This window comes from Podarcis vaucheri (genome assembly GCF_965113315.1).
Source record: "Podarcis vaucheri genome assembly, chromosome: 2".
Taxonomy (NCBI): Eukaryota; Metazoa; Chordata; class Lepidosauria; order Squamata; family Lacertidae; genus Podarcis; species Podarcis vaucheri.
Genome location: NC_138760.1, coordinates 5,830,418 through 5,857,525, shown reverse-complemented (window position 1 = coordinate 5,857,525; position 27,108 = coordinate 5,830,418). Strand labels below are relative to the sequence as shown.

The window sequence follows — 27,108 nt, the reverse complement described above, 5'->3', positions numbered from 1 at the left end:
GAGACGAAAGGGGAGCCCCCAACTGCCTTCTGCTCTGCATGCCCGGTAGAGATTTGCGGACAGGCAGCACTTTGTTTCAAGACCAACATGGCATGCATTTACACGTAAGGAGCACTTTGCACATTTCTGAGGCCAGAGGTTGTGTGTGTGTGTGTGTGTGTGTGTGTGTGTGTGTGTGTGTGTGTACACATGCAAACACCTCTATATCATAGATGTATGTCATAATAGTCGATCCTGCAACAGCCCCTGCTGGCCAGACCTGGCACTGAACTACGAAACCAATTTCAGTGTCTGGGGAACTTCAGTTCGGAGGTGAAGAACTTCTTACATGCCAAGATGCCTCACCAAGGTCCGAGGGCACATTCCAGCCTGGCAAAAAGCACTCAGGGGAACATGAAGTAGGTCGGGTGGGGGTGTGCTTGAAGAGCAGGTGTGGCTTAGGAGAGTTCCCCAGGGACAGAAAGGCCCAGGACTCCCCCACCCAGTACTTTAGCCCTTTCCATCCCTCCTCTCCAAAAAAGATAGAAGGAAAAGTCTGGTGGCTTATTACAACCTCAGGACTAAGGATTCACAATCAAGAGATTCATTTTAGTCTTAGAGATGTAATAGAAAATTTAAAAAAATAGTGCATTCCAAGTGATCTTTTAATTTGCATGGTGGTAGCAGTAATAATTTCATTTACTTTTGTTTATACAGTACCATTAGCATCAATTGTGTCTTGCATTTACACAATAAAAATATTGGCGCTTGCTCCCAAGAAGCTTAATAAACAACAGGGGGGGGGAGGAGAGACAAGGGTAACGAAGGACAGGTGGGAGTAGAATTATACATCCTTAAGTTTAACTACAGACACATTCCTGCCAAGTAAAAGCTCTCAACGAGGACGTCACTTGCAGAGAGCCCCAGTGATCATATAGAGGGGACTGAAGGGTCTTATTTGCCACCCTCGATTTACAGAAAGGGAGATTCACACATAGATGGGACTGGCAAGAAAGACACAATGGAGTCATGCTTGAACCAGTTGGCATTTCAAGCAGGAATGGGTAACGCAGACGTAGTTGGCCACGCTGCCTTAGAAGATGACCCAAATGGAGGACACCTTAGTGCCATTATTCTTGATCATGAGTAGGCAAACCTAGGCCCGGGGGCCAGATCCAGCCCAATTGCCTTCTAAATCCAGCCCGCGGACAGTCCAGGAATCAGTGTGTTTTTACATGAGTAGAATGCGTGCTTTTATTTAAAATGCATCTCTGGATTATTTGTGGGGCCTGCCTGGTGTTTTTACACGATTAGAATGTGTGCTTTTATTTAAAATGCATCTCTTGGTTATTTGTGGGGCATAGGAATTCGTTCATTCCCCCCCCCCAAAAAAAATATAGTACAGCCCTACTATAGTATAGTACTATAGGAGAACTACTATAGTACAAGGTCTAAGGGACAGTGGACCGGCCCCCTGCTGAAAAAGTTTGCGGACCCCTGTTCTTGATCTTCATAAAGTTTCCTGCTTAGTATTACTTTGACTGCCTATGAGGAGCTTAGAGCAGCATTGCCAAATGTCCTCTTTTTCCAGGACATGTCCTCTTTTTCATGATGAGAATAGTCATACAGATCCATAGTTAGAAGTCGGCAAATGTGTCCTCTTTTTTGCACACCAGTGGCACGGCAGCTGTGGGAGGCCCCATTAGCTAAAGTGGTACCTCAGGTTAAGAATGGTTTCAGGTTAAGAACAGACCTCCAGAATGAATTAAGTTTGTAACCAGAGGTACCACTGTAATTCACAGCTGATCTCTCGTCCAAGCATTTCACAGTGGAACTGTCCCATGGGCTTTCGGTCCATTCTCTGAATGACAAGCCCATATAGAAGCCAGTTGAATTGGCAGGTAGATCTTACTCCAATAATGGTGAAAGGACAGGCTCTTCCACTGCGCTTGAGGGCAGCAGGCGAGCACAGTGGGTACAGGGCAGGCCACATGACACAGCTCCGTCGACTCCCTGCACCTCAGCGTCTGCCACCTGAGGCAGCAGCCTATCTCTGTCTCATCATAGAAGTGTGCATACACACGAAAGCTCATTCCAATAACAAACTTAGTTGGTCTCTAAGGTGCTACTGAAAGGATTTTATTTTATTTTTTGGTAGGTGATAAGTTACACTGTTTAACTTTAATTGACTTCAAAGGTTTTAAACAGCTGAACTGTATAGCACCTGGCCTATTTCTGGTCCAAATTGTAAATGCTCACAGTACTTAGGATGCATGATGGTCCAAGGCTGGATTCAAATATGATGCAGAGCATAGGAAAAAGGCTTGTGTAAGCAGTCCTTGTCACGTTTCAATGCGTTTATCATGACTGCTAATCTATATGCACGCAGCTAAGCTTAGCACACGCTAAACTGGCACACATGGACTGGAGGGAGGACACATCAGCTGTATTTAAATGTTATTGGGACTATGTTAAATGCTTATATAGGTAAGTTGATATTTGAGTTTTTCTGTGATTAGGCTAAAAGGTAAAGGGACCCCTGATCATTAGGTCCAGTCGCGGACAACTCTGGGGTTGTGACGCTCATCTCGCTTTATTGGCCGAGGGAGCTGGCGTACAGCTTCTGGGTCATGTGGCCAGCATGACTAAGCCGCTTCTGGCGAACCATAGCAGCACACGGAAACGCTGTTTACCTTCCTGCCGGAGTGGTACCTATTTATGTACTTGCACTTTGTGCTTTTGAACTGCAAGATTGGCAGGAGCTGGGACTGAGCAACAGGAGCTCACGCTTTTGCGGGGATTCGAACCGCCGACCTTCTGCCCTAGGCTCTGTGGTTTAACCCATAGGTGATTAGGTTTAGGATTTCTATGTGCTTTTTTTTTTGAACAGCCAAATTATTGTATTTTTTTTCTTATTTGAAAAATGGTTTGTTGTTTACTTGTTTGTTTTTAATCTGTTTGATCTGGAGAATTCTGCAGTAGTACATTTATAAGACTGGCTGACTAGATCTATAGATTAAAGCTTAGAAAAGGTGTGCATGTGGGGAAGGAGAAAGGGTGGAAGAGAGAGGCAGGAACAGAGAGTGAGCTGTGTACTGGCATGATACGGGTCTTGTTCACACATGCAATCATTTGATGATTGTAAAATCGATGGGTGATTTGTATGTGTAAAAGGGCTATCAACAAGGTAACACTACAGGTTTTCAAATACAATCTAGAACACTGGAGTCTATAGCATTCAACTGCCACTCATCAATACCTGCTTCACGCATACAGGACATCATTTCCTTTTTCCACAGTTGAATTATGGAGGCCTGATGAGGGATAGCTGACTGCATTCATGGACTCCTTTGAAACATCATGTCTGGGAAATGTAAAGCAATAATATGTGCTTTATTTATGGTCTTTGATCTGTGATGCGTCGTTCGTACATCACAGCAGCAATCAAGTGATGGCCTGCACGTGTGAACAGTTCACATACACGGAAAGATGAGCAACAGTGTATATGCACAATGCCTGGATGGGTGCAGGTCAGACCAAGATGGCTGCGTAATGCAAAACTTCTTTTTATGAATATATTGCATAAAGACAAGATTGATTGTATAAAGACAGATCTTAAGGGAGGAATGCTCGTGATGGGGCTTGTCAATGGCTGCAACCTTTCCAGGGACAAAGAACTTTTCAGGCAGGAATAAACTAATGTGATTTTGGACCCCGATTGTTAACGTATAATCCCAGGCAGGCAGGGCAGAGTTTTGGTCAATGTAGAAAAGTTTGCTGCACTATCCTATACGAAAATTGTGCGCGCCCGCCCGCTCCATAATCAGCCATTTGGGATGATTGAAAGTATCAATTCTGCACAGGACCGGGAGCGTCTTGTATGTGTAGCTACTGAGGATCACATTCAGTTGCGTGGGGACTTCTGCCCCCCATGCGCCAGCCTTGCCCTTCTCTGCAGCTTCCCAGCGGCTGCGTCCCAAGCTGGAACCAGCGGAGCCGAGCGCGCGAGTGGCAGCAGCTTAATTCGCTCCATCTGCTGCTGTCTCTCTCTCTCCGCCACCGCGGGATGAAAGGAGGCGCTGAGGACTCTCCAGGCCAAGCCCAAGCGGGGGGATGACGTCTGGCCAGCGGCAGCCAAAAGACTCCGGAGAGGAGGAACGAGGCCACCGCAAAGCCTCGGCGGCCAAATGTGGCGACTGGAGTCCCGCGGAGAGAGGCGATCCTGCGGGATGGGGCTCCTGCTCCTGCTACTGAGCAGGACCAGGCGATCTTCGGCCGCGTCCTCATTGCAAGCCTCCCCAATCCTGTGACCGAGCGGGCCTTCTTTAGGTGCCTTCGTGTCCCCTCTGGCTCCTGCTCCTTCTTCACTTGGATCATGAACGTCGGAGACCAGCGCTTGGCTAGAGGTCCCTCGGAGGGAATGACTGGCCGCGGCCCCGTCCTGGGCTGGGGTGGGGTGAAGGGCTGGGGGAGTTGAGTGACAAGCAAGAAGCAGCCTCCCCTCCTTCAGAAAGAGGGTTTTCTGTATCTCGGGTCTCCTGGAATTTAATGTGACGGGAAGGGGAGCGGCCCGTCCAAAGGCGCTTGGCTTCCCCCCTCCCTTCCCTCCCCGTCGGGCTGTGATGCGTCTCCTTTGCGCAAAGGCGCATTGTTCGCGGTAGCGCACCGCGCCTGGTCCTTCTGGCTCGATGGCTCACTCCAGGGCGACCCTCATCACAGCCACTATAAGAAGCCGGCCCTGGCGAGGGGATGTCAGACGTGCTTCGAGGGGCCCCCAGCTAGCAGGACGCGCGACGTCTCCCCCTCTTGCGCCTTAGTTGCTCTCCAGAGAGAAGCGTCACCACCCGGGACTGCCGGTAGCGGAGAGCATCTCCTCGCGGGACTTTTCGCCGGCTGCTCCTCTCTTTCTATTATTATTATTATTATTATTATTATTATTATTATTATTATTATTATTATTACTACTACTACTACTATTACTACTACTATTTTAAAAAACCAAAAAAACTTCGATTTGGACTCAAACTACTCTCCACAAGTGAGGACCTTTCCCCGGGCGCAGAGTGCACGCCTCTCCAGCAAGGTCTTTGGAGACGGATTCTCTACCCCACCTCTCCACCCACCCATCTCTTCTCCGCTGCTTTTTTTTTTTTTTTTTTGGCGGTTCAGCCGAGCAGGCAAGCAGGGCAGGCGAAGCGATGAGCCCCGTGGCATTAATGCTAGGCTTGAAGACCTTGTGGGTTTTGGCTTTTTCCTCTCTTTCCAACACGCTGGCGGTGAATAACAGCGGCCGATGGTGGTAAGTGCGCTTTACGCGCTGTGCGCCTTTGGGGAGCTTTTCCAAATTCGAAGAGCCTGGGGAGGGGAATCAAATCCGCCTCGGCCCGGCTCCCACGGAGGTGACCTGCGACTCCCCACTCCTAGAGTTGCTGGCAGAGCTTCGGGAAGCTGCGCCAAGTGCCCAGGTGAATGAGCAGAGCAAGAACCCAAGGCGCGCTCAAAGGGGGCGCACGCTCGGCGAGTCTCCCGGACCTGGTTTGCCCTGTAAGATTCCCGACCGCAGGCACGTTGTATCGCCTGGCCCTTTGCTGTGGAATCCTGATCTAGCTAAAGACCAGGGCATCTGCATACGCCTGAGAGAGGCATCCTCGTGGTACAAGACATATAGGGCAGAAAAAGACATAGGGCTTAAACTAGCCTTCACTGACACTCCAATGCGCCTTTGGCAACTGAGGTCAGCGGGTGGGTCTAATTTGGAAGTGTGATAGTGTACAGGTGTGCTGTAGTAGTTTCTTTTAGAAAAGTGACGACGGTGGTGATGATGATGATGCTATTGCTGCTGCTGTTACAGCTACAGTGATGGTTAATTAAGGGCAGGGAAGTGTGTCTTATCATTTGTAAGCTGCCTTGAGTCCCTGTGAGGGGCAAAAGGTGGGGTATCAAATACATATATAATACAGTACATAATAATAATAATCTACTGTACAGTTTGCACTGCTGCTGTGGCACAGCTATATTTCATTTATTGTTTATTCATTTATTTATTCATTTATTGTTGCATAATTACTATGTTATATTAATATTTCTTCCTATACTACTACTTTCATTTTTACTTTTAGATGCTTAGTCTCCCCATAACAATATTCAGGGGCAGGTACTGCAACCCATTAATCCTTAATCATAGCCCTGGGCGAAAGATCATTCCCATTACCTCTACCATTCTCAGGGAGGCTGCTTAAGTGTGTCCTTGAGAATTAAATCTCAAATCTGCAAAAATTAAATGAATTCCCAATTAAATCAGAATTAAATAACAATCCTGCACTTCTTTAGCATGGTCCACATGTGTTTCTGACCATTTTACATGTGAGTAGAGGCATTTGCAATGTGAATGGGCATTCTGGCCTGTGTAGGCTTTACACTCATCTTAAAAACTTTGTTGTGTTAAGACTTATGTGTGAATCCCGCAGTCTAGCTCTAATCTGTATAATTTGTTCAGTGTATTAATTATCACTGGCTCACTCTGTTGTACAGCTTGCCAAGCTAGTTGCTTGGAGCACCAGCATTTTCAGAGGCATTAAAAAGCATTGCATGGTCTCAGACCATGGAGCGCACTAGGATCTTTGGCATGTTGCAGGTATCAGGTGCATGGAATCTGAGGCTGCGCGCACAAGCCCATCTACTTGGCATCCAGTGCACTCCCACCACTGGTTTGTGAAGCAGTAGACACACAGCTTTAGTCACAATCCATATCTATCCTGATTTTAAGTTTGTAACATGTACACAGAATTAGATTAGGTTACAAGGGCAGCTGCTTGGTGCGTATCTATAGCTATGGATAGGAAAATAAAGTGTGTATTCTGCTGGGATAGCTCTAGGTCTCTGCTTGTCTCCTCCTCTAAATGAACAGTTAACAGAATGCCCAGCTCCCAATACTCCACCCACATGGCTTGCTGTGTGCTGAAATACTGACCCCTACTAGGAGGTAAGCATCAGAAGTTGACGATGCAGTTGGGAAATGCCCAGTTTTCAGATTTCCCTAGTAATCTGTGTGTCTTGGGCTGCGCAAGTACCAACTTCCAAATTTCTGGGTTGTTTACTGGTACCTAAAACTGTGTGCACAGATTGCATGCCTCCCATCATTAGGGAAAGACTTATAAATTTTCTTACAACTTTCACAGTAATCAGCATATGATGGGTTGTGTGTGTTGACAAATTCATTTTCTCGGTTGACTTGAAGAACCATAATTATTTGGGGATGCACCGTCAGCTCCCTGTTTTGAAGGAGACAAGTACAATGTCCCACGTTTCAAATTATTTCTGGAACTGGAGTGTCTTGGATGACATGTGTACCCAATTTCAGAGTTCTAACTCATCGGAAAGTACCTTAAGAATCTGCCGCTCCAACTCACAGTGTGTGAGTCAGTGAGGTCCAAATGTCTTTAATACTACTAGTAAATGAAGCCTGCATTCCTCAAGCATAGCTATATGTCCCTTGTTAATAAGTCCTCTGCAAGCCCCACATCCAAATCTGAGGATGCCATGGAAGTCCTACAGACCAATAGGCTGTCTTATAGAGCATGTGGCTTGGCTTGATCTAAGTTAGAATTCTGGTCTTTTCTGAAAAGGAAACTCTGTGCTCCAAGCTTTGACCAGAAGGTGCAAAAAAAGTCTCCCTTCTCCCCACCCCCCACCCCACCTCACATATCTTGGAAAATATTTTTAAAATATATGTTCCTCAGATGCTTTTCTAGTAATTCCAATGTCTTGGGCTGTGTGAATGCCAAATTTAGGTTTCCTGGAAGAATCTTCATTATTGTATGGGTCTATTTGAGACACCGTTTTGTGATAGAATTGTATAAATGTTCTACTTTGGGAATTTTTCTGGCAATCAAGGTCTCTTTCACCAGGTGTATCAAATTTTTAGGACTGTAACTCATCAGGAAGTATCCTAACAGTTTTAATACATCTGTGAGTCATTCACTGAATCCGTCTATCTATCTATGTGAGACACTCGTTAGTAATAAACTGCAAAGCAGAATCAACAGAGCAACAAATCTGATTTAATGTTTATGGATATCAGGAATAATCTATAGACTGAAAGCAGGAGGCACATAGGACTGCTTGCTGTTTACTTTTACGCAATACTTAGGAATGTTCACAGCCAGCTCCATTAATTTTCTTTTGTTTTTATCCTGCATTTCAGATGCAAAAGCAACCCCCTCAGCATTTTAAAATAATATAAAACAGCTTAAAGAAAAATTATAATCAGTAGCAGCAATACACACCAACAATTCGCACCAGAATGGTTTCTGTAATTGGACGGTCCTTGAAGAAACCTGCATAAGGTCTCACGGAACATCGCCTCTTGTGGAAGCTTAATCCACAGAGCAGGTGCCGTGACCTATTACAGCTTCCCTTCTTTTCAGACTCAACACACTGAGAGGGAGGCTGCTGCACATGGCATGTGTACAATGTGTGTAGATTTTCTTCATCCTGTGGTCAGTAGCAGCGCCAGTCCAAGCTGCTGCCAGGAATGTGTGGTATGTTGTGCTCTGCGCATGAGGCACAAGATCCAGGTGGCCGGTAGCACTACAAATTGCGGCCACTGTGGGGAGAAGTCACCCCACAGGTGCTGTTTGCAGTCTCCTCCACTGGATGGGGCATGAGGTACAGCTTGACCCTTAGAATATGCAGCATAGATCTGTAATTATATTGCTATTATTATTTCTGATTAACGACAAACAAACAAACATATATTCTATTCAGCTTCACATATTAGTGTTACATGATAGAGAATTATGAAATCATGAATGGTATGGAGTGAGGAGAGAGAGAGAGAGAGAGAGAGAGAGAGAGATTGATTTATTCTTGGCATTACCCAGGAAAGCTGCATGTTCTTGCATTGCTGCGAGTTCGACTATATGATCCTTAGGGTCCCTTCCGACTCTATGAAAAGGAATTGCTTCACTCAGTGTATCACTAAGTGGAGGAACTCATCACCACAAGATGTAGCGATAGCAACTAGATTAAAGGTAATGGGTAGTAGACCCATAGCTGTCAACTTTTCCCTTTCTTAAGGGAAATTCCCTTATTCCGAATAGGATTCCTCGCAAGAAAAGGGAAAAGTTGACAGCTATGCCCTGACCGTTAGGTTCAGTTGCGGACGACTCTGGGGTTGTGGCGCTCATCTCGCTCTATAGGCCGAGGGGGCCGGTGTACAGCTTCCGGGTCAGGTAGCCAGCATGACTGAGCTACTTCTGGTGAACCAGAGCAGCACACGGAAATGCTGTTTACCTTCCCGCTGGAGTGGTACCTATTTATGTACTTGCACTTTGTCGTGCTTTCGAACTGCTAGGTGGGCAGGAGCAGGGACTGAGCAATGGGAGCTCACCCTGTCGCGGGGATTCGAACCACCGACCTTCTGATCAGCAAGCCCTAGGCTCTGTGGTTTAGACCACAGTGCCACCTGCGTCCCTATAGCAACTAGATTATTTGGCTTTAAATTTTATTTTAAAGTGTGAGAGCAAGTTAATGGAGGATTGTTATATCAGTGTGTATTAGCCATGGCAGCTAAATGGAATCACTACTAGTTGCAGAACTAATCCACTGCTTGGGGCTGAAGGAGGAGGTAGAGTATTTGCAAGAAAGCTGCAGAAACTTTGGACAACTCTGCACTGATCCTGTTATGTAGACCCTTGCCTGCCACTTGGGCTAGTGAGTTATATGTTGCTAATGTATTTTTTTGTGGGATTTGCTAGGTAATTCTGTAGTCTTCTTTCTCCTTGGATGAAATAGAAAGGAAAGGAAGTAAATTCTCGCTCAATATTTATCACATTTCCAGCATGCAAAGTGCCCCTAATGGCAAACATGTATGGCATTTCCTTTTGGGTTGCTCTTTAGATGTATAGGGTGTCCCTGGCTAGAAACTCTGCCCCTCCCTCGTGTTTAATAACTAGACCAGGACTGGGGAACCTGTGGCCCTTGGTCTTAAGACCCCGACTTACAGAATCCCTGACATTATTGAACACGTTGTCTGAGGCTGATGGAGAACTAGACTAAGTCCCCAACTACATGACTCAGTATCAATGGCTCTGTACCACATCCAACTCTTTCTTAAAAAAATAAACAAATCATCTGTAGACTTCAGGAGCTGTTTCCATTTTTAATATTTCATTCATTCATTCATTCATTCATTCATTCATACCCCATCTTTCCCCCTGCCAAGTGGCAGACCTTGGGGTCTCAAATTTCAGTGGCACCCTGTGCAACACCAGAATTTGTCACCCCTGCCTCTCATGCTCATGCCTGCAGTTCCCCTGAGGCTCTGCGCCCAGTGCCACTGAACCGGTTGCACTCCCCTAAATCCACCTCTGCCCTGACGGGACTCAAGGCGGTTGCTCATTAAGGTCATCAACAGAGGCCGCCTTATGGGACTTGCCAGCATCTGAAGCGTATTTAGTTGGGGCTACGGTAAGAGGTTTCTTTGTAGGTGTGCCCAGGCTCTGGAACTTCCTGTGCAGGCAACTCCATCTTACTTCCTCTCCGATGACCTTCCGCCAAATTGCAAAGTTGGTTCTTTTAAGAAAGGCATCTGATGGACAGGAAGCTGGTTATGATCTCCCTCTGGTATGTTATGGTTGATTGTCCTGATACTTTTGGCAGTGAGGTTAATCTGTAGGAAGTTTTAATTCCAAATTAAAAAAATTATTTTGTAACACCACTTTTATGCTGCTTGATAGTGAATATTACCGGTGCTCCTTTCATGTTGCTGTTTGTTGTTGTTGTTATTATTATTATTATTATTGGTTTTAATCATTGTCAGATACCTCAGTCATCCTTTATGGAGTGTGGTTCCCCCCAATGGTTTTAAATAAGCATGCAGTGGTTTGTAGCATTTCACAGCTCACAAGCAATGATACTTAGTATTTGACAGGTGGCAGTGAATGAGATTTTACATTTGATGCCTATGAAAACAGTCAGAAGATGTCAATACAGTGGTACACCGGGTTACATACGCTTCAGGTTACATACGCTTCAGGTTACAGACTCCACTAACCCAGAAATAGTGCTTCAGGTTAAGAACTTTACTTCAGGATGAGAACAGAAATCATGCTCCAGCAGTGCGGCAGCAGCAGGAGGCCCCATTAGCTAAAGTGGTGCTTCAGGTTAAGAACAGTTTCAGGTTAAGTACGGACCTCCAGAACGAATTAAGTACTTAACCCGAGGTACCATTGTAAGTCCCTCAGCTAATGTAAATACCTGTGTTTAATGCTGCAAGAAATCTGAATGTGCCATTTCACACACCAAAATCTGTGTGTCAGAATTTGAACTTTCTGCTTAAACCCTTGCCATTCTGTGACTACAGGGGAATCATCAATGTGGCCTCATCCACCAACCTGCTGACGGACTCCAAGAATGTGCAGCTGGTGCTGGACCCTTCTCTGCAGCTGCTGAGCCGCAAGCAACGCAAGCTCATCCGCCAGAACCCAGGAATCCTGCACAGCATCAGCAGCGGCCTGCAGAGCGCCATCAAGGAGTGCAAGTGGCAGTTCCGCAACCGCCGCTGGAATTGCCCCACCACACCAGGGCCAAACATTTTTGGCAAGATTGTCAACAGAGGTAAGGAGGTGACGGAGACGGAGACTGGGCCATAGGAGTCCTGGGGTGGGGAGCCATTCGCTTATATAGAATGAGCCTGGTGCAGCCGGGATTGTGTTCTTGCCGTCCCATTGGAACAAGAGAATAAAGAATCCCAGATGATTGGTTCACCACAATCTGAAAAGCTCTATTTCTCGTCTTCTGCTTGGTTGAATCAATAACCAGTGGCGTAGTGTGGGTTGTCAGCACCCAGGGCAAGGCAAGTAATTTGTGCCCCTAACCCGTGGATTTGCGCCCCCTAACCCTAACCCCCAGATGTTGCGCCCGGTGCGGCCGGCCCCCCTGCACCCCCCACGCTACGCCACTGTCAATAACCATGTGCTCTTTCCCATCTGTCTCCCCCAGTCTAGACCAGGGCTGTCCAGATGCTGGGCTCCCAACTCCCATAATCTCTGACCTTTGTCCATAGTGGCTGGGATTAAGGAGACCTGGAGGGCCACGGATTCCCCACCCCTGGTATCAATAAAAGTCTGTTACAACCAAATGAGCGGATTTCTTATGCAATCTGCTACAGGAAGTAATGCAAGGAAGTGTACAGACTGCTTTGCATTTCATGATATTTGTGTTCTGCTTCCCAGTGTTTTGTATGTGTGATGCAAGCTTGTGTGACTCATTAACAAAGGCTAAGCTTTTGCGCCACTGCTGCCCCATTGACTGCTCTTCCCTCCTCTTTCACAACCAGAGCTTCTTTTCATGTTTGCTTAAAAACATTATAAATCCACACGGCAGCACAGATATTTGCATTCGCCATAGGCCCCTGGCCCAGTTAGTGATGATCACAAGAAATACTCCAAGGGCGCGCGATGCAAGTCTTAGCGTGCACACCAGTTTCACAGACTGCCTGAGACCAATACAGGCCACTCCAACCTTTACCTTTACTTTACCTAAACTTCCTGAAATGAGAGTGGGAAATGTGTAATGAAAGGCAGGAATTAGGTGGGAGAAGTCATTAAGTTACCCAAGTCAAGCCTGGGCTATTGCTGTCTAGTGTTAACTAGAAGAGCAATAGCCTCACCTGGCCCAGGTGCATCCTTATTCGGAACGCAAAATAGGCATGAGAAGAGAAGCATTGTTATTGAAAGCGTTAAAATATGTGTCACGAGGATATTGTCTTCATAGTGGTGCAGCAACAAAACTGCTAGCACATTTGCAAAGCTAAGTAGAGTCTGCTTTGGTTTCAGATTGGATGGGGAACCATGCGCTGAAATTCCTGGGTTGGACTAGATGACCCTTGGAGTCCCTTCCAGCTCTAGAGTTCTGTGATTCTACGATTCATTACAAACATTACGCATGTTGTCAAAATATCCAGCGGAAGGATTAGCATCTTTTGCTGAACACCTGTTTGCTTATAGGTCTTGATGGTCAGTTCGGTTGACGTTCTGTAAGCTGGTTTGTTCCGTGGGTTTTGGTGGCTAGAATATGTCTCTTCCATAAGCATTGCAGTGTGACCACCCAGAGACACCAGTTCAAGCATGGAAGAAGCAGCCTGTGGCGGGATAGGTGTTTGTTTGAAGGGGGTCCAGATAAGTGCTGTTTGCTTTAGGTTGAATTGGTGTCATTTTATAAACTTAACATTGTCTGTCTTGGAGCTTGCCTGCTCCCCCATGCTCCATGTAAATCAGGGGGTGATTAACATGGGGAAGGCCTGTCCCATCTTGCCTCAGGCCACCCCCACCCCACCCACCTCCTCTGAGGCCTCACCTCCCAGGCATGCGGAGCTTGCAGGTTTCAGGAAGGGGTTCACGAGATTCTTCAGGCACCTGGAAGCCGCAGTTACTTCTCCTTGCATCTCTAGCAGCAGGGAGTGGGCAGGGCACTCACCCCGACCACAAGATCTCACCAGAAGCTGCTGCCACTGTTTTTCCTTGCTTCTCCAGCTGTGGCGGCAGGGGCAGATGGGGCGCCCATGGTGATGCCGCCCCTTGGGATTCTGCCACCCAAGGCAGCTGCCTCATGACTAACCGATGGCTCTCCAGATTAATAACATCTGGAGCTGGGCTCCAGATCTCAAAGGCCAAGGATGATGGCAGCTGTAGTACAGCAACATCTGGAGGGCCAGAGTCAGATTAGCTACCATGATTTAAATAGATATTTTAAAATGAAAAATATCCCAGTAGTCTCTAGTTCTCTCTCCTCATAAGGAGGAACTTGAACAGCTGCCCCAGAACTTTCTGGTGCTTGGGAAACTGGGAGAATTTGCACACAAATGAAGCACTACAACCTGTCAGAAGGCACCACCGTCGCCTTGAATTTATTCATTGTGCGGGGAAGTGCCATGAAGCACTGGAAACCTACCATGCGTTCCCAATTGGTGTATTGAAAGTGTCTTCTGGTTACATGTCATTATTATTAACCAACAGCCTTGTACTCACAGTTGCCAGCGTGGTGTAGTGGTTAAGAGGGGTAGACTCGTAATCTGGGGAACCAGGTTCGCGTCTCCGCTCCTCCACATGCAGCTGCTGGGTGACCTTGGGCCAGTCACACTTCTCTGAAGTCTCTCAGCCCCACTCACCTCACAGAGTGTATGTTGTGGGGGAGGAAGGGAAAGGAGAATGTGAGCCGCTTTGAGACTCCTTAAAAGGGAGTTGAAAGGCGGGATATCAAATCCAAACTACTACTACTACTACTACTACTACTACTACTACTACTCTTCTTCTTCTTCTTCTTCTTCTTCTTCTTCTTCTTCTTCTTCTTCTTCTTCTTCTTCTTCGAAACCAGAAATCAGTTTTGGAATCAGTGATTAAAATCAGTACACTTTTGAAAGGTTCAGTTTCTTAAGAGGAGTCCAAATGCATAGCGAACAGAGAAACTACAGTACTTTCGAAAATGTATAGCAGTTTACATTATTGCCCCACCATTTCTTCAAGGAGCATAGGGTAGCATGCAAGACCCCTTGTTTTGTCTTCGCAACAGCCCTTTGAGGTACGTTGCTCTAAGAGAGGGCAGCGGGCCCTTGTGAACTTCCTTCCCAGCTGGGGATTTGAAACTGAGTTTTCCCCATCCTAATCTGACACACTAACCATTATTTCACCTTGGCTATCATCGCTGCCTCATCCTGGTTAGGATGACTTGTGGTGCCACAGTGGTGCTCTATGCTGGTGAGAGGGACAGAGAGAGAGAGAGAGAGAGAGAGAGAGAGAGAGAGAGAGAGAGAGAGAGAGAGCGCGCCTTGGAAAAGGGCTCGTGTTGCCCAGAGGAGGCAGTTTAAGTGCACAGCTCCTGTGTGCAAAAAGTTTCCTTCTATTATCGGCGCATAAACATAGCACACAGCTGGGATTTGTACACCAGGCATCATGTATTATTTTGGTTTTTAATAGTCAGTAATTGTTATTATTTTCCTCTCCATATGAAGAGGACCGACATTCCTTTCCCACAAACTCTCAGACTCTTTAGCATGCCTCTTCTTGCTCTCCTTTCCCAGCTAAAGAATTTTTTTAATGGGTTGCAGCATTTAGCCAATCAATTAGCTCCCAATTAATCAGGAAACTTTTAAAAGTGATTGTCCTCCTTTTGTATAAGAAAGAGGGGAGACTTTTCTAAGATAGTACCATCACACACATCTTGTAACCACAAAATCGAGATTGTACAAGCAAGGATTGGGGAACCTGATGCACTCCAGATGTTGCTAAACTACAACTCCCAACATCCCTGACCACTGGGCCATGCTGGCTGGCTGGACTGACAGGTGCTGGAGTCCAACAACATCTGGAATGCCACACATTCCCCACCCCTACTGTAGGCACACTGGATTGTAACTCCAAGCTTTCCCCATGTTCCTTGCAACATCTGTCTTAGTTTGCTTGTATGAATAACCTGTCTCAACGTAGTTGTGCAGGCTACCTACTCTCAGTTTATTATAACAGTTTTGGTTGGATTATGCAAGGTGAACTGTGGATGGAGTTTGGCAGTTAGATGTAACTACCTCCCAAGTATGGTGATGGCAAGGAGACTCTCATGGCTGTTTGGTCCCTGCTGGTAATTATCTTGTGAACAGAGCAGGGCAAAAACAGGGTCTTGGGATCCTTCTGGTTTATGGGACAGGGATGGACGGCAAGATGTTGCAATTCTATGATTCTACGAACCGTTTCCTTTTGGTTTTCTGGTTTTTATGGGTATTCTTCTGGCTGCTTCAATAAAAGTTCACTTTGCAGGGTGCCTCCTTCTTCCTGAAGGAACGTCTCCACCCCCATCATTCTGCCCGGACGCTGAGGTCCAGCGCCGAGGGCCTTCTGGCGGTTCCCTCATTGCGAGAAGCAAAGCTACAGGGAACCAGGCAGAGGGCCTTCTCGGTAGTGGTGCCCGCCCTGTGGAACGCCCTTCCAGCAGATGTCAAAGCAATAAACAACTACCTGACATTCAGGAGACATCTTAAGGCAGCCCTGTTCAGGGAAGTTTTTAACGTGTGATATTTTATTGTATTTTGGGTTTTTATGGAAGCCACCCAGAGTGGCTGGGGAGGCCCAGCCAGATGGGCGGGGTATAAATAATAAATTATTATTATTATTATTATTATTAATTATTATTATTCCTAAATGTGAAGAGGGAGAGAAAATACTTAGACTCAAAGAATTGTAGAGTTGGAAGGGACCACAAGGGTCATCTAGTCCAACCCCCTGCAATGCAGGAATCTTTTGCCCAACCTGGGTCTTGAACCCATAACCCTGAGATGAACAGCCTCACGTTCTACCAACTGAGCTATCCCAGGGGATACTGGATGAATGAGGCAGCAGCTGTTATTTGTGCCAGCAGTGATGCTGATCTCCAGGCATGTGCTGGGCTGGCCCTTATTCTGAACGGGGAGAAATGAACTGTGGACTCGGGTGCCGCGTGCTGACATGCCATATCCCCCCCTCCCATCTCCCACCTCCAGGTTGCCGCGAAACAGCTTTCATCTTCGCCATCACCAGCGCTGGCGTCACCCACTCTGTGGCCCGCTCCTGCTCCGAGGGCTCCATCGAATCCTGCACCTGCGACTACCGCCGGCGCGGCCCAGGGGGTCCTGACTGGCACTGGGGGGGCTGTAGCGACAATGTGGACTTCGGCAGGGTCTTTGGACGAGAGTTCGTGGACTCCAATGAGAAGGGGCGGGACCTGCGTTTCCTGATGAATTTGCACAACAATGAAGCAGGACGTCTGGTAGGAAGTGAGAGCGCATGTGGGCGAGGAAGTGTAGACAAAGCTGTGTGTGTGTGTGTGTGTGTGTGTGTGTGTGTAGATTGCTGTGTTTGCAGCACCAAACCAACTTCCCCAGGGTGCAAGCCTGGGTAGTGTGTATGGAGGTCCTGGGATGCCAGAAGGAGGTGTACAAGGAGCCATCCAACCGCCTTAGGGACTCCACTCCTTAGCCTTTTCTTCTCCCAAAGATATCCTGCAAGGCAGCAGAGGTTTAGGACCAGAGTTGTCCTTCTTCTGGATGGGCTCCCTTCCCAGGCTGATGAGCCTCATTTGCACTACAGCACGTGAAGAAACTCACATCTCAGCTGCAATATTAATACTGGGCTGGGCTGTTGTAAGCCATTTTCTTTCCACGATGGGGATAATGGATCACAGTGGCATAGGCAGGATTTTTTTAACATGTTGAAAAGCAAGCAAAAATACGAGTAAGACCGCAGTTAGAGAGAATGACCACCTATTGTGTGTAGACTAGGGGATGCCATTCACACAACCATTTTTCACATGGTGAAGTCAGCAACAGCTGACTTTTGCTGTTTTCTGAGCTATCAAACTGTTCTTGTGAGTGTTTCAACATGTGTCTAGACTCTAGACCATAATTCACTCTGTCCTGACCCCACCAAAAAAACGTGGAAAAATGGCTTTCAATCAAGAGCGGATGTGTAATGATTTGAATAGTGTCCAAGTACTCACAAGATTGGCTCACTATACTAAACTCCACCAAAACAGTTAACTCTGGCTGCGTACACATCAAACATTTAAAGCAGATTTTTGCCCCAAAGAATCCTGGGAACTGTAGTTTATCCACCACGTAGCTGCACTTCCCAGCACACTTAAAACTACAGTTCCCAGGATTCTTCGGGGTGGGGTATGTGCTCTGAATGGGGAATCACAAGTTGGCAGAGCACTGTTGCACTCATGACTTGCTTGTGGGCTTCCCAGAGGCAGAATCTGGTTGGCTGGACGCTGAACTAGATGCGCCTTCGCATGCACCTCCTTGCATTCTTCTTCTTCCTGTTTTCCTCAATGGAACTCAAGGCAGCTAAATTGCTAAAAATATATAAAAAACAATAATAAAAAATAATAATAGAATTAAAACTATTTACAGTCATACCTCGGGTTACAGATGCTTCAGGTTGCGTTTTTTTGGGTTACGGACTTGCCGAAACCCGGAAGTACCGGAACAGGTTACTTCTGGGTTTCGGGGGGTCACGCATGCGCAGAAATGCTAAATTGCGCTTTGCGCATGTGCAGAAGCACGGAGTCGCAATCCACACGTGCTGATTGCAAATGCTGCAGGTTGCGAATGTGCATCCTGCACAGATCATGTTCGAAACCTGAGCGCCCACTGTACATACATAAGATCTGTTTAAAACATACAAATAATTGTACTGTAAACAGCAGGGCACCTACCCTTTCATTAAAAGCAGTCAGTTCCCAAAAGCCTGTTGAAAGAAGGTCTTTACCTGCCAGCCAAAGGACAACGAGGAGGGAGCCAGTCTGGATTCTCCAAAGAGGGAGTTCCGGAGTCCGGGAGCAGTCACCAAGAAAGCCCTTTCCTGTGTCCCAAGGGACCAGATCCCACCCAGAACCATATCTAGTATTCCTAATCCATCCTCCCCATAGACTTTAATAAAGGCAATATGATACTGGCAGTTGCATTTCTCCTTTTCTGCAATTGGAAGGAGAAAAGGCCTCCCTGCCACTCTGAGCAGCAGCACAGCCTTCGGCAGCCTGCCAGCCATGTTTCCCACGCCTCTGGGAGTGACGGTATGTCACCATCTAGTGCCAATCCCATGGGCATTCTGAAATATCACCAGGAGAGGCTGCCTGCTATCATTATTGGTCTCAAGTATTCTTTCTTCCTTTTTCTTTAAAAACAAACAAACAGAAAAAGGGGTGGGGTTTAGCCTCCTCATAGTTAACTAAGGTTAACTCCCACCTCAAACATTTCATAGAAATTCATTCCCCCTACATCCTTGGAAGCAGAGAATCCCACCCCACTTGATGTGTGACAGATGGTCCCAGAAAAATGAAGGAAAGATCGTTGGCTATGCAATCATTATTTCCACCCCCAGCAATTCTATGAAGAAGTTTCTTTCTCTTTAGCTGCCTGGTTTAATAGCCTTCTCGCTCTGTGGCTCTCTATTGCTGGAGCCCCAGCTCCCATAATCCCTGGCCACTGGGCCAGTCTGTCTGGAGCTGATGGGACTTGGAGTCCAACAACATCTGCAAGGCCACAAGTTTCCCTGCCCTGCCTTGCACCCTTTTGGACATAGAGGAACGCCCCCTGCTGCCAGAGGCACTGCTAGGTTTGTGAGGGGTGGGGGAGATCAGGTGCATTCTGCCACCGCCAGCTCTGGCCTCTCCACTCTTGCTTTAGATGCAGGAGGTTTTTAAACTCTTAAAAGTTGGGGCTCCTGCTACTCCCAGTAGCACAGTCCCCTCTTTGCCAGATCCCTCCGCCTATATGATGTCTCACCACTTTGGAGCCACTCCAGGAAGCATGGGTCGGCTGCCTCCCTCTTGCCACTCAGGACTTGGAGTGGCTCCAGAGCAACACGGCATCTTATTGCGTTGCAACACTCTGAAGCCCTTCTAGGAAGTCTAGGGGGACGGAGTGCAGCAAGGGACACGAGCCCCTTCTTAATTTTGTTTATTTATTAAAGAAAATGAGCCCTCCTCCACCTTTCACCTCTAAGATAATTGGCAGGGCCATAGCTCAGGGGCAGAACATCTGCTGTTCATGCAATTCCCAGCATCTCCAGGTAGGGCTGGGAGGGATCCCAGGAGTCAGTTTAGAAAAGATGGGCCAATGAGTGTGACTCAGTGTAGGGCAGCTTCCCATGCTCCTCTGTTTCCTGCCCACTCCTTTCTCCAAAGGGCCAAGCCCCTCAGTCCGCTGGCTGAGCTGGGCAGTGGGCCTTGGACAGTGCAAGTCCACTATTCTGGTTCTCCAACACAGCCTTCCCTGCCCTTTCTAGAGATTTTATATCCAAATATAACCATATTCTACTGGCTTTCACTGTTCCACCAGGTTTCTGATATGGCCACTATATATGGCATTCCAGCTCTCCCATCTTGGCTTTGAGGCTTCAGTTATCAGCCTGTACACATCTAGGCATTGCTCCTTCTCCAAAGGGCCTCTGTTTTGTTTGCAGTTTTTATTCCCATAATAATTTTATTCTCTTTCGAACGGCCATCTGGGTGCTCATTGTCAAGTTCAACCCAATCCCCAGTTTGAGGACCTAAAATATTTACACTGTCATCTCTAAGAAATTGATCACCCTAAAAAGTCCCAGAAATCAGAGTAAAAGCTGCTCTGTTAACTTTTTAAAGTTCTGCTTGGCAAGAGACCAAAATGGACCTCACTTTGCCTTCCACAATTTATCACAGGGCACAATTCCCCCTCCATGACCCTAATTGAACACGAGCTGTGAAAGGTCTTAGGCTGTATGTGCACACCATACATTTAAAGCACATTGCTTCCCTGAAAGGACCTTGGGAACTGTAGCTTGTTAAGGGTGCTGAGAACTGCAGTTTTGTAAGCCATAAACGACTGTTCCCAGTATTATTTAGGGAAGCAATGTGCTCCTAATGTAAGGTGTGTACATAGCCACCAAATTGCTCTTCTGCAGCAGCTACTCTGCACAGTAGGGCTTCCACAGGAGAATTTCCTGGTGGATTATGTGCCCTGTGCATCAAATCTGCCTGTCTGCCACTTATGGTATCATAAAATCTGCTCCCTAACCTCATGGCGAGGCCTCTACACTCATGAACAGAATTGTGCAAAAGCTATTTGTGTATCTCTGTGCTCTCTGCATCCATATATGTGTGTGAACATGTGCATTGGGACGTGTGTGTCCCTGCTGACTTCTCAGAAGTAGGTTATAGGATGGGCGACGAGGGTGGCAGTAGGCAGCATGGGAGGGGTGGGCTGTGGTGGTGTGATGGCCCCCCAAAAGAGGGGGGAGCAGGGGGAGAAGGCAGCCCTTAAGCAGGCAAACCTCCTGCATGCTAGCCAAGCCCAGAACCACAAGCCCGGCTGCCATGTGGGCTCCTGCACATCTGGAAGGAAATGGTTCCAATTCTTCTAATTGCAGTAAAACCCGTTTGGAAGGGAAAGCTCTGGGCTTGGAAAGACGCATCCACATTCCGTGGGTGGGAGGGGGGCCCACTGTGCGCCAAGGGAACAGCTCCCTCTTGCAAACAAAGGGGTGGGAGAGATGGGTCTGGTGGGAGGAGGGGTTCCCAGCAGAGCAGAGCGAGGGAGAAGCACATACCCAAGCAGCCCTCACCTCGCGGGCACTGAGAAAACTTGGGCATGCTCCTCTGTTGGAATTAATAACAACAATGGTGATCTTGATTAATAATAATAATAATAAGGAACTTCAGAGCACTTTATGTACAGTACATGGTCCACATAATCCCCACAATTGCCTGTAAGGTAGGTTATAAGACAAGTCCTGCTTGACAAGGCCAAAGGCCCAGTTAGTCCAGCATCTCACCAGATCTTTCTGGGAAGCTCAAAAGCAGGCCCTGAGAACATTAGTGCTCCCCGTCCCTTGTGATTCCCACAGTTGGCTTTCAGAGGCATACAGAGGCATACTCTGGTGGCGGATGTTGGATATAGCCCTCGTAGCTAGAAGCTGTTGATAGTTTATCCTCCATGAATTTGTCTCTTCCTCTTTTAAAGTCACTTAAGGTGGTGGCCATTGCTACTCAAAACTGTTATCCCCCTATTGCAGATGGGGCAGGGGGAAGACTGAGGGTAAGAGATATTGGCTTGCCTAATGTCACGAAGTGAGTTTGTGGCCAGGGCAATATTTGAACCATAAACTTCCTGACTACTGTTTCACTATGACTTAGCTGTTCCACTATGCTATGAAAAGTATGCAGCCCTAGGAGCCAAGCGTTTAGGCATGACTTTAGATCTGGACAAGCTGGAACGTGTGCAGAGGAGGGCAACCAAAATGACCAAGGGTCTTGCAAACCAAGCCTTATGAGGAACGGTTGAGGGAGCTGGGTATGTTTAGCCTGCAGAAGAGGAGATGGAGAGGAGATATGAGAGCCATCTTCAAATATCTCAAGGGCTGTCACATGGAAGAGAGAACAAGCTTGTTTTCTCCTGTTTTGCAGGCTAGGACTTGAGCCAGTGGCTTCAAGTTACAAGAAAGGAGATTCTGACTAAACAGAAAAGAACTCTGGCAATTAAGAGCTGTTCAACAGTGGAATGGACTCCCTTGGAAGGAGGTGGACTCTCCTTCACTGGAGGTTGTTAAGCAGAGGTTGGGGGACCCATCTGTCAGGGATGTTTTAGTGGAGATTCCTGCCTTGCACGGCATTGGACTCGATGACCCTTGGGGTTCCTTCCAACCACACAATTCTATGATTCTATGGCAGGCATAGGCAAACTCCGGCCTTCCAGATGTTTTGGAACTACAATTCCCATAATTCCTAGCTAACAGGACCAGTGGTCAGGGATGATGGGAATTGTAGTCTCAAAACATCTGGAGGGCCAGAGTTTGCCTATGCCTGTTCTATGGTGTGGTCCATACTGCGGCTGGCTCAGAACCCTGCTGCTCTGGTGTCTTCTAACAGGCATTTCCTTCCTTTGTTACCATTCAGACGGTCTTCACGGAGATGCGCCAGGAGTGCAAGTGCCATGGGATGTCTGGCTCCTGCACGGTCAAGACCTGCTGGATGCGGCTGCCCACTTTCCGGACCGTGGGGGACTTTCTCAAGGACCGCTTTGATGGTGCGTCACGGGTCATCTACGGCAACAAAGGCAGCAACCGGGCCTCCCGGGTGGAGCTGCACCACCTGGAGCCCGAGAATCCTGCCCACAAGCCCCCTTCCCCCCACGACCTGGTCTATTTTGAGAAGTCGCCCAACTTCTGCACCTACAGCGGCAAGACAGGGACAGCGGGGACAGCAGGCCGCTCCTGCAACAGCTCCTCCCCTGCCCTGGATGGCTGCGAGCTGCTGTGCTGTGGGAGGGGGTACCGGACCCGGACGCAGCGGGTGACGGAGCGCTGCAACTGCACGTTCCACTGGTGCTGCCATGTCAGCTGCTTGAACTGCACCAACATGCAAGTGTTGCATGAGTGCTTGTGAGCAAAGAAAGGAGAGCGAAGAACATTCTGCATCCAGGAAACAAAACACTTCTTAATAGAGGGGATCCAAAAAATGCACACCCCACCAAGAAAAACAGCCCTGCCTGCCGCGGCCGCCACCACCTCACCTCCCCATCTGTCTCCGCACCCTTTGTTGGTCTAGCAAGCGAGTTACCCCCACCCAGCAACCCCTGCCCCAAACAAGGTTCTGCTGTCCACAGACTACATGGAGAGAGAGACTCAGCGCAATCTGAATGGCTGAAAGAAGCCTGGGAGGAAAGGGGACATTTGTGTGTATATATGCTTGCCAGACCCAAGTCCCCACGAGTTCAGATGATTGTGTCTCTCTGCTTGTTGGGCAGCCCCTCAGGTCCCGCCTGCTTGTCAAGATTCTCATCACAGGCTTTAATTTGAACCAGATCTCTTCATCAGGACAGAATCCCGGAAGACTTCAACACTTGGCCTTGTATCTCCCAGTGTATTAGCTGTATTCCCATTAGCTGGAACTGTTGTTGTTGTTGTCGTTGTTGCTGTCATTGCTGTTGTTCCTATTCTTGCAGAGTGGTCAAAATAGGAAAAAAATACCTCTGAGTTTGTGAAGAAAGGTTTAGGAATGTCCAGACTGTGGGAATGTTCTGGGGTGCAGGAGAGGATATATTGACTAATTATATCCTTATCCAACTTGTGCTAACAAGTTCCCAAAATATCAGCAGAGTTTCTAGACATTCCCCTTTAAGTTCGCAACGGTAACGTGTGCACAGGTTCGCTAGAACCTCTATAATAATTACTCTGGTAATTTCCCCTTTGTTCCCTCTTAAAATACAAGACACAACAGTCTTTATAAAAGTATAAAAGAGTTTACTCACGATCTGTTCACAATATGATCCCAGACGGCAGACAGGCTTAAAAAGGTAAAATACACTTAGAATCTATCTTATAGGAAGATAGCCCTCTCCTCTCTTGGCTGAGAGCCAAGAGGGCATCCTGCTTCTTCGAAAGGTGATGGCAGAGAGAGTGAGATGGCTGCCTGCCCTGTGCTTTTGTCATTACCTGCACAGGTGAGGCCACACCCACCTCTGGTCACATGCGGAGGAAGTCCATCCCCAGGAGGTTTACCTGCTTGCTGGACAGACATCCCTCCCCATGTTCTAACATGTACACTCTAGGAATGTTGTCATTGACTGCTCCTGTGTTTACATCCCACACAGACTACAGGGAGCATCTTCCAGGCATGTTTGACCAACACGCAACCTGGCATCTTTCATTTCACAGATTAAGCATTGCCTCAGTGGACTTTCTTTCTCATTGATGAGACACTGTATAAGATTACTAGGTGTTGGAGTGAATGTCTTTTATTTAATACTTTGCATTTTCGTATCCCCCGTCCCATGAGGGATGCAACCCAATGTGCCAGTTCCATGAAGCATCGCTCGAGCACCAATCCCAGGCCAGCCTTCCCCAGCTGGGTGCTTTCCAGATGTTTTGGATTACAGCTTCTCCCAGCATGGTCAGTGGGAAGGCATGCTGGGAGTTGTAGTCCCCCCATCATCTGGAGGCCACCAGGCCGGGGAAGTCAGAGGCGTAGGAAGGGGGGTGCAGTAGGTGTGGGCCGCCCCAGTGTCATGACTGAGGGGGCTGACAAAATGGCAGGCGAGTGGGTGGCACACCTCACGCCCAGCGGCAGCAGCTCTTCTGACCCAGTGGCAGAGAGCAGCCCTCTGCGAGGGCACCCTCCGTGCCCCTTGGACAGCCCGGGCATATTCTCTACCGCTGGGGGAAGTCTGTTCTAAGCAATCTGTGGAGCTACAGTTTTATAACCTATGGGGGCATATAGATTTGGTGTGCCTATATAAGCCCCATCAAAATGAATGGGAATTGAGCAAGAGCCCTACTCTGGGCAGTTTTCATTTCTTTAGACGGGACATGCAAAAGAGAACATCACAGGCTTAGCACGCCAATCCCTTGGTTCTATCTCCGAGTGTCACATCTGTGCACAACAAAGTGGCGATACAGTGGCTTGATCTGTCAAAGGCCCTGGTGTTGACTTGCCAAGTGCTTGTCAAGTTCAAAGGCAGGCAGGCAGGCAGGCAGTTTCCCCAAATTACATGTTGTTACATGTGTTTACAACTATTCCCAAATGCTGTGTGTGTGTGTGTGCGTGTGTGCGTGCATGTGCACACATGCACACACACACACACACACACACATGTGCCTTCTGGCCTTTGATCACTTTGCCAAGAAAATGTGTTTGGAGAAAGTACTAGCTTTTTTTAAAAAAAAAGTTGTGTTTTTTTTCCTCTTCGTTTCACTCTGCTCTCACCCACTCACCGGATAAACCTGTAAGTAATATGCACTGAAGAAGTGGTTGGGATTGCCGAGAATTTTACATATGTGTGTAAATAAAATATTTATTGTTGCCTGTTTCATATTCTTGTAGGCCTGGACCAAGGTTCCTGCTCCTAGATTTATGTGTCCTGAATCCTGTTTCTGGCACTCTAGAAAAGAATAAAGTATATATTTTTATCAATTCAACTGAGTTTAATGGGTTTGCTACATTCTGCTGAAAGGCCAAGAATGGAAGTGTCTGAATCTGAGCTACCCTCTGCTACCCTCGGTGCTCAGTTGAGCAGCACAAGCTCACTTGGCATCCTTGTTGTGATGGATCCAGATCACCTTCACTTCTAACTTGACCTCCTCTCCACACAGGTCATGGCGTCATGCCTGGCAATCCTCACACTAAACCGAATTATTTGCAGCTGAGTGACAACGTATCTTTTGGGAACTCAGCCAATCGTCACTTAATGTCTCCAAGTGTTGGATAATTTACCACATCCTTTGCTAATCTGTTCCAATGTTACCCGCCCTATTAAGAAGCCGCATCTCACTTCCAGCTTGAATTCATCTAACTGCAAGCTCCCAGACGCTGGAATTTGTTAGGCTTTGGTCTGCTAGGTTAAAAAGCCATCTCATTGCAGGGTTATATGAAAGCAGAAAACAAAGACATGATACTAGGGGGAACATAATCTATGATAAAGCTTCCACACAACTTATATTGAATTAAAGGGGTAAGAAAATCTGCAATTTATGGATGGAGAGATGGATAGATGACTAGGCTAATGGATCTTCCTGTATGCCATTCATTTATCCAGAGTTCAAAGTGTTTGCCTTTTTATTTATTGACTGCATATAATTATTTTTGATTATTCATTAAATTTATTTATTAAATAAGCTGCTCTTCATCCAAAGATAACAGTGAAGTTTACAATATAAAAACACAAAATACATACCACAGTAGCAAACAAAACCAATAGTTTTAAAAGACATAATTTGTTTAATTAGACAAAGGCCTGGGAGAAGAAGAATATTTTTGCCTGGTGCCAAAAGATATGCAACGAAGGTGCCAGGCGAACCTCTTTGGGGAGAGCGTTGCACAAGTGGGGGGCCACAGCAGAAAAGACCTCCAGGCCTCTCACAGGGAAGCCACACGAAGAAGGTCCTTGGCTGTTGACTGTAGTGTCTGGGTTGGTTCATATGGGGAGAAGCATTTCTCTTTGAGGTATTGCAGTCCTGAGCCATTTAAAGCTCCATAGGTCAAAACCAGCACTTTGAATTTGGCTCAGAAACTAATTGGCAGCCAATGCAGTCAAGCCAGGATTGGCGTTATATGATCACACCCTCTTGCCTGGTGACCTGAACACTGAATTCTGCACAAGCTGAAGTTTCCAAATCATCTTCAGAAGTAGCCCTACGTATAACATGTTGCAGTAATCTAACCTAGAGGTTACCAGAGCACAGAAGACAGAAGTTTGGCTATCCCTGTTCAGACAGAGGTACAGCTGGGCCACCAGCAGAAACTGATGGAAGGCACTCTGTGCCACCAAGGGCACCTGAGCCTTAAGTGACAGCACTGGGTCCAGAAGAAGCCCCAAGCTGTGGGTCTGCTCTTTCAGAGATATAATCCCATCAAGAGCAGGCAACCTCCCATCCATCTGGTCTTGGAAACCACCCCGTAACAGTGCTTCAGTCTTATCTGGATTGAGTTTCAGTTTGCTGGCTCTCATCCAGTCCATTACTGGCGCAAGACTATGGTCTGGCACATCCACTGCCTCACCTGCAGATGTAAAGGTGAAGCAGAGCTGTGTGTCATAGGCATATTGCTGACAGTGTACTCCAGAACTCCAGA

General features: G+C 47.2%; 1 protein-coding gene across 1 annotated transcript; it reads left to right on the top strand.

Annotated features, from left to right (window-relative positions):
- The first annotated feature begins 4,460 nt into the window (after positions 1–4,460).
- Positions 4,461–25,452, top strand: WNT1 (Wnt family member 1). Its single transcript, XM_082206062.1, has 5 exons — positions 4,461–5,278; positions 11,345–11,598; positions 16,508–16,773; positions 22,438–23,557; positions 24,145–25,452. The coding sequence occupies exons 1-4, from the start codon at positions 5,178–5,180 to the stop codon at positions 22,924–22,926; spliced, it is 1,110 nt and encodes a 369-aa protein (XP_082062188.1). The 5' UTR covers positions 4,461–5,177; the 3' UTR covers positions 22,927–23,557; positions 24,145–25,452.
- Positions 25,453–27,108: the final 1,656 nt, after the last annotated feature.

Excerpts from the sequence above, each read along its gene's own strand:
- WNT1 (XM_082206062.1), top strand. The coding sequence starts at position 5,178 with ATGAGCCCCGTGGCATTAATGCTAGGCTTGAAGACCTTGTGGGTTTTG. Across the intron at positions 5,279-11,344 it reads AATAACAGCGGCCGATGGTG|GGGAATCATCAATGTGGCCT; the intron begins GTAAGTGCGCTT and ends CTGTGACTACAG. Across the intron at positions 16,774-22,437 it reads ACAATGAAGCAGGACGTCTG|ACGGTCTTCACGGAGATGCG; the intron begins GTAGGAAGTGAG and ends GTTACCATTCAG.